At 39.2% G+C, this 7,166-nt stretch overlaps 1 protein-coding gene across 2 annotated transcripts; it reads left to right on the forward strand.

Annotated features, from left to right (window-relative positions):
- The first annotated feature begins 2,971 nt into the window (after positions 1 to 2,971).
- On the forward strand, positions 2,972 to 3,881 carry LOC126488071 (developmental pluripotency-associated protein 4-like). Of its 2 annotated transcripts, XM_050121269.1 has the most exons (2): positions 2,972 to 3,190; positions 3,347 to 3,881. In XM_050121269.1, the coding sequence occupies exons 1-2, from the start codon at positions 2,988 to 2,990 to the stop codon at positions 3,879 to 3,881; spliced, it is 738 nt and encodes a 245-aa protein (XP_049977226.1). In that variant the 5' UTR covers positions 2,972 to 2,987. The 2 variants fall into 2 exon arrangements, with proteins under 2 accessions (XP_049977226.1, XP_049977225.1); XM_050121268.1 differs by having other exon boundaries at positions 2,972 to 3,881.
- Positions 3,882 to 7,166: the final 3,285 nt, after the last annotated feature.

The raw sequence follows: 7,166 nt of genomic DNA on the forward strand, positions 1-7,166 counted from the left end.
GAGAGGAAAAACATTCAGCATCAATGATCATAAAATTTATGGCAAACAATTACTGACTGTTTTCAAAGAAACAAGGAGAGGAGGTTTAACAAACAGAAACAAACTGAGAAAAGGCATAGACTGATGGTAGATTTAATTAATGACATCACATAATTGTTATTATTGAAAATGGAAATACATCTGTCAACATATTGTTTTAAGAGTCTAAGGAAAACCTGAACATGGTCATTAAAGAATATGGAAAATAATCCAAACAATCTAATTCAAACTTCTAGAGATGAAAAAAAATCAGCATCACCTGAAACAGAAATAAGCAAACAAACAAAAAGGAAGAGATGGACAAAGTATCAACTTCTCTATAGGAGAAGGAATCATGGGAGGGCTTCCAGGAACTAACAAGGAAACACATTGATTTTGCTGGAAGTCTGGGACACAAAGACCTCCATGCTCACTAAGTCCGCAGCCAGCACACTGCTGCAGTTTTCCTTTGACTAGTCCATTATAATATTTATTTTATTTTTGGTTTGTATGTATGTATATGGATATAGGGATCTGTATTTAGGTAACTAAAGGAGGTCAGAAGGGGCATCTGGACCACTAGAGATGGAGATACAGTGGTTGTAACACACCATATTGTTTTTCTATTTTGACATTTCCCATAAGACAGAACAAATCAGCAAGAGAATATGGACTCTCTGATCAGACTTCCAGCAGTCTCTGTCACTCACATTCAGAGCATTGCCCACTACTGCCTTTAAACTCTACTGTCATGATGCTCTAACTTGTAGTTCAGCGGTAATGGGAGATGACATCATAAGAGACTTCTTTTCTGATTAATGTCAGGAAAAATAATGTGACAGTTTTCAAATAACAAATAGCTTGCATTAACTTAACTGCTTGCAAGAAAAAGAAAGAAACTTAATGGTTGTTTATTTTACTCTTCAAGAAATTTATCACTTTTATTTTCATGACCTATATTTTATATTTTGATTATTAATTGTGTGTATGTGTAATTGTGCTTTATACTGTATAGTACTAGGTTGAATATTCTCTACATATTCATATGTATTCACATATATTTGTAAATAAATATCCACACATATCAAAATTAACAATATAAATGACCTTCAACCCCAATGTTCAAGCATTGTGGTAGATAAATATGGTTTACTGCATGGAAAATTTACATTTTACTTTCCACAGTATTGATTTATTTTGTACTGAATAAAGGTTTGTTTCTAAATATAACACAAATCTAAAGTGCATGGCATGGATGCGAGTGAAAGTGGGACATACAGAATAGGAGGAAGATGTGTTCAGGATACATATTGTCCCTATGAAATTCCAATTTCTGTTTGTATTAAATCAGCTCAGTGGCATGTGGACATATGCTTAGGGTGAAGTCAGACAGCTTAATTAGTGAGCATGAATATTCATCATTTTAATAACAAAATGAATGACTAAAGTGCTATAATTTCAATTTAAGAGTTAAAACAGTTTCTCTAGGGCCAGCAAGATGGTTTGATGGGTAAAGGCACTTGCTGCCAAAGTTGATGACCTGAATTTGATCCCTTAGACCCACATTGTAGAAGTAAAAAGTCAATTTCTCTAAGTTGTTCTCCAACCTTCAGGTGTACTTGGTAACACAGATGTGTATGCTTGTGCAAACATATGAATATATATACACGTGCAAACAAACTAAATATACATGCAATAATTAAACAAAATAGGCCTTGTGATGTTCCCAAACAGACACAGATGAGGATTAAATGAAACACATGGTGCTATCCAGCTAGAATTATATTGTATTTGGACATATTTGCAATCTAGACAGCTTTCTGGATGAGAACAAAGAGGCTATTGCAGAAGAAATCATAATTTTATTAAGGTCTTGGAGTTCATTAAAAGGAAGCTAGGACAAAAATGGTTGTTGAACAATAATTTCATGCCTACACATGAAATTATCAAAAATGGTACTGATTTATGATGATGCAGGTAACAACGTCATCACGATTGCTCCATGAAACCAAAGGCAGTGAGCCTGGCAGGATTTGGGGCATGTTCCCTGCAGCAGAAATCATTGTGCACTGAAAACATCCTGTGAAAATTTCAGAATCTGAAAAATGGATATTTCCTGTTTGCCAAAGAAAATGAGACTTTATTCTTTCCCAAGGGTACTTTAATTATTCCTGTGCTGAGACATAATTTAGTAGAGAGTCAAATGCTTACACTAAGTGATTTTTCTAACCACAAAAATCACAACTAATAAAAAGGTACAATGCATGCATTTTTGTCCTGAATGTTAATACAAATATATTCATGTTTTATGGTATTTGACATAAATACTTCCATATTGTTTCCTAGGTTCTTGCTTGTGTCTGAGAACTGGCATCATGTGGCTCACAGTCAAGCTGGTTTGCTGACTTGATTTTTTACTTCTGGTATAAAATGCCGAGTTTTTCCTGGAGGCTGTGATAATGAACAAAAAGCACAAAGAATTCAAGTATAAATGATGCACCTTTTTATTCTACACAATTATGCCTAGAAAATAGTTATCACAACATAAGAAATCATTGTCTTTCATTATATAAAATACAAACCCCTCTGCCTTCAGATTCTGTCCTGCAATAGCCCTTGCTGTTCTGATGATGAACTGTCATATGCAACTGTGAGTGAGATAAACTTTCTTCCCCAAGCTTTTGGTCACAGTTTTTTTTTATCACGCCTTTAATCCCAGCACTCGGGAGGCAGAGGCAGGTGGATCTCTGTGAGTTCGAGACCAGCCTGGTCTACAAGAGCTAGTTCCAGGACAGGCTCCAAAGCCACAGAGAAACCCTGTCTCGAAAAACCAAAGATAAATAAATAAACAAACAAACAAACAAACAAACAAACAAACCTACCGGGAGGAGATTTCTAAAAGCTGCCTGAGGCCAGAGGTCATTTGGAAGGTGGAAGAATTTTCTTTCGCGGTTTCGTGTAATTCGAAGATGGAGGATGCTGGAAACCAGGAGTTGAGCAGCACAGGAGAGCCAAGAGAAGTGGACTGCCTGATGTCTAGTCAACCGAGCACATCCTTTGCAAAGCCCCCTGCAAAGAAAAAAAGAGCAAACAAGACAGCAAAAGAGGACGATTGTAAATCAAACAAGAAAGCAGGAGATGCTGAGACTCCAAAGCCCACTCCTAGGAAAATACCAGTTCTTCCTCTACCGGATTATCTGCCCCCAGTGAACCTGATTCACCGAGACATTTTGCGGGAATGGTGCAAGAAGCAGAAACGGAGCAGCAAAGACCAGAAATTAGAGACTTACAAACGACTCCTTGCAAGTTCTTACCCCAAACAAATGACTGAATTAGAGAACATCCCTGATACTCCGAGAGAGGCCAGGGTGAAGATGCGTAGGAAAAAATTGAAGACGGAGACAGAGGAGGGACAAGAGTCTTGTCCTCAGGTGATAGTGCCTCTTGAAGTGGTCCCTGTACCCGAGGAGCAGATGCCCTCCCTTACTGAACCTCCTGTCCTCTATGAAGAAGTCAGCACGACGGTTGTGACCACAACCGCCTCTGAGGCAGTGTTGGCATCTTGGTCGAGGATTGAAGCCAATGCTAACAAGAATGAGGCCCTGCAGTCCATTAAAACACCAGAGACAAACGGGGATCTGTGGTGTGTGGTCCATGGGAGAAGCCTTCCAGCAGACTCAAGAGGTTGGGTTCGGCTTCAGTTCCACGCTGGACAAGCCTGGGTACCTGAGAAGAAGGGGAAAGTGATTGCCCTCTTCCTGCTGCCAGCCTGCACCTTTCCGCCCCCACACCTGGAGGATAACATGCTGTGCCCCACGTGTGTTCACAAGAACAGGATCCTCAATAAGAGCCTCCAAGGATAAAGGGAATCTCAGGTGTGGGTAGCTGCTGTCATTACCTACTCCTTGGAGAGAACTGCAGCCAAGACCGAGACTGATAGGAATTCACACCTGTGCCCTTGAAGGTGCCCGGATCAGCCAGAAGCCATGAGGCCTTGTTTGTTATTTGTTGCTGTAGAACTAGCAGCTGGGAAAAAGAGCCACCAAAACGCAGCAGGTCCACCTCTTCCTTCTGAGGACTGCATACTCTTAAGTGACTATGCCTTTTACTGTTGTGTGAAAATAAGGTTTTGCTGGGGTGGGAACTGGCCAGATATAGTTCTTACTTGTACTGCCACTGCCACAACGGGTTCATAGGCAGTTCTGTGGTCCCCAGTAAAGATTTAGCTTATGATTGTAGCCTCTGCATGTCCCCTTTCCTGGGTTGCAGTATGTTTGTTAGTGTGTAGTACTTGGGTTTGTTTTCTATTGTTGCAATATTAAACCAAATCTGGTTTTTGGCAAAAAAAAAAAAAAAAAAAAACACTACGACAGTATCCATAGCTCTGGAAAATAATGCCCATTTTTCCAGATAATGGGATATGGTAAATGTTAGATTTTCTTCCTGAAGAAGCCATGCCTAATCTGTAAATTGCTGTTTCTTCCAAACATAGGACTTGGTCATAGACAGTGTTTTCTAAGAAAATGCAAGCTCACTGGGTGATGTGAAGTTGATGTTTTCCATGCTTGAGGTAAGACATCAGTCCAAGTTGAGTCTATAGCTTTCTCCATCACAACTTGGGTTTGAGGAAAATATGTGCCATGTATTTAAAGAGATCTTTTCATCTATTATGAAATAGAAATGCAACAAATATCACACCAAGTATAAACTAGTTTAGGTAAAATTTAATTTATTACCATTATATTTTTAGAAATTAATAATAAACGATATTTTAATTATTTCAACTGACTGAAAAGACAGATTAGAAGCAAAAGAAAACTACATTTCTCAGAATATTTAGAATATCCTTTTATCAAAAGAGACATTAAGAGAGATGTTTGTGTGTGCTGGATATAAGAATAAGTCTTCGGGACTCTGGGAACACTACAGAACTGGTGGGTGTGACACTGTCCATAGACATATGTGTAATGCGCCACAGCCTTGTTTGATTAGACCTGGGAAAGGAGCTCAAACTTCCCTGAAAGTATTCCAAAGAGTTAAATTTGAAACAGTTTCTAAACACATTGCAGAACCTCTTATTCCTCAGATCTGCTGGAGAAACCTTCAGGTTGCTGTCCATTGAACATCCTGATACATCCATTTGTGAGTCAAGTTCCAGCTGCCAGAAATGACAGTTTGGGAAGTGTAGGCTCTCTGTGCTGCATGTAGGAAACAGCCACCTGTGTATTTCCTTTGACCACAGGTATCTGGCACAGCCATATGCGATGGGAATGGCAGAAGTCATAAAGACAGCACAGCAGTTTGACAAGGGTCCAGCGAAGCTGGGTCACATGATGGCCACCATGCCACCTTTGATTCTCATATACTCCTGTTGCACCCTTGGGAGACTTTTAATATTTTTACAGTTTGCAGATATTGAATTGATGAAAATTTCTTATGAATCATTTATACCTTCTCCCAGGAATGTGATTTCTAGCTTCCCCAGGACAGTCCTCAGCATGCTATTCCCCCACTTTAGGGAGATATCCATATTTACTTGAAGGTCTTCCTTACACTTTGGGAGTTCTGATACACATAAAGGAGTTAGAAGTCTCTTTATGAGGCTATCAGACAGTTTTGAAACATCTGTCAATCTACTCACTCAGGAACAAGATAACCAAAACAAAGTAGACTTGGAAAGGTCAATGAGATGCAGTGGGCTAGAAGAATAGACCACAGTTTGGACTGCAAGCCTCTTATCACTATACACTCCAACAATTAGGTCGCATTTACAATAAGAAAGTAAGATTGGCTGGTTACCTCTGTAAGATACTTATACTGATGGGCAAAGAATTGTGATAAAAATATTTTGTAAAGGTATAAAATATAAGCATTGTCTTATGACAGAATTTGAATAATAATTGCAGCAGCTTTAGCTTGTAAAGGTATTTTGGATGCTCTGACAATTACAAATTAATAATATACTCCTTGGGACATGGCAGTATGCCTGGGATGGCTTGAAGGTTTTTTTAGTCTAATGTCCGTGTAGCCACATGTAAAATGAAGGGGGCCTGCTTGTTGGGGTTTCTTTCCTACCTGGTACCCCACAGCCAGCAAGCCCCAAAGAAAATCACACAGAGATCTCTATAAGTTATAAAGCTGATTGGCCCATTAGGTCAGGCTACTTATTAGTTCTTATGACTCATCTTAACCCATTATTCTGATCTATGTTAGCCATGTGGCTCAGTACCTTTTTTAGTGGGGCAGATCACATCCTGCTGCTTTGGTGATCTGGGCAGGAGTGGGAAGAATCAACTTCCTCCTTTCCAAAATTCTCCTGTTCTCATTGTATCATTTCTACTTCCTGTCTGGTTTTCCCACCTATACTTTCTGCCTGGCCAATCAGCATTTATTTAAAAACATGATTGACAGAATACAGACAATTCTCCCACACCAGCCACAAAAGCAACTAGCCCGAGAGCCGCTTGCCATATGTCTCTAGATTCTTAGAAACTAGATTATGGGGTTTATTAGCAAAAATGATAATTCTGCTCATCAATGATGGCAAAACTTGAAGGAAAATAATTGGCAATGATAACTCTAGTCTGTCAAGTTTATTAATGGTGATGAAAAGATGACAAAAGGAAGTGAAACATGCAAAAGCAAAAATGACATAATCTATGCTTCAGAACAATATGAATATATCCCTGCTTACTAAATTCTGTATAAATAAAGAAACACTCTATTAATCAGGCTGCAGGATTCTCCTGATCACCATGACCTCACTCACTTCCTTCCCCTGCAAAGACCCTACGACCTCTGCTGGAACTTGTCCACTGATGGGGATGGCTCCAGGCAGGTGTCTGTGCTTGTGTTGAGAGTTTATGTGACATGGTTTTATATCTCAGAGACTAACCACGAGTCTTGTTTAAATAGCTCACTTTCTGCTACATTTTTCAGTTTTAAAATTAAAGGCAGGGTGTTGCTTTAGCAAATGACTGAATTATGACTCTTCATGAGAGACTTCAGAAAGAAAGGATACTGAATGAAGGGCTAACACCTGCCCACCCTGTAAAATGCTGTAGACTAACAATTATTTTGTGGAGGAGTAGGAATCAGACAGAAATGGAATTATAAAACTGTGTCCTCTTCATGGATTGCCCTGGGAA

This window comes from Alexandromys fortis, unplaced genomic scaffold (assembly GCF_014885135.2).
Source record: "Alexandromys fortis isolate MF-2015 unplaced genomic scaffold, M_Fortis_MF-2015_v1.1 scaffold_161, whole genome shotgun sequence".
NCBI lineage: Eukaryota > Metazoa > Chordata > Mammalia > Rodentia > Cricetidae > Alexandromys > Alexandromys fortis.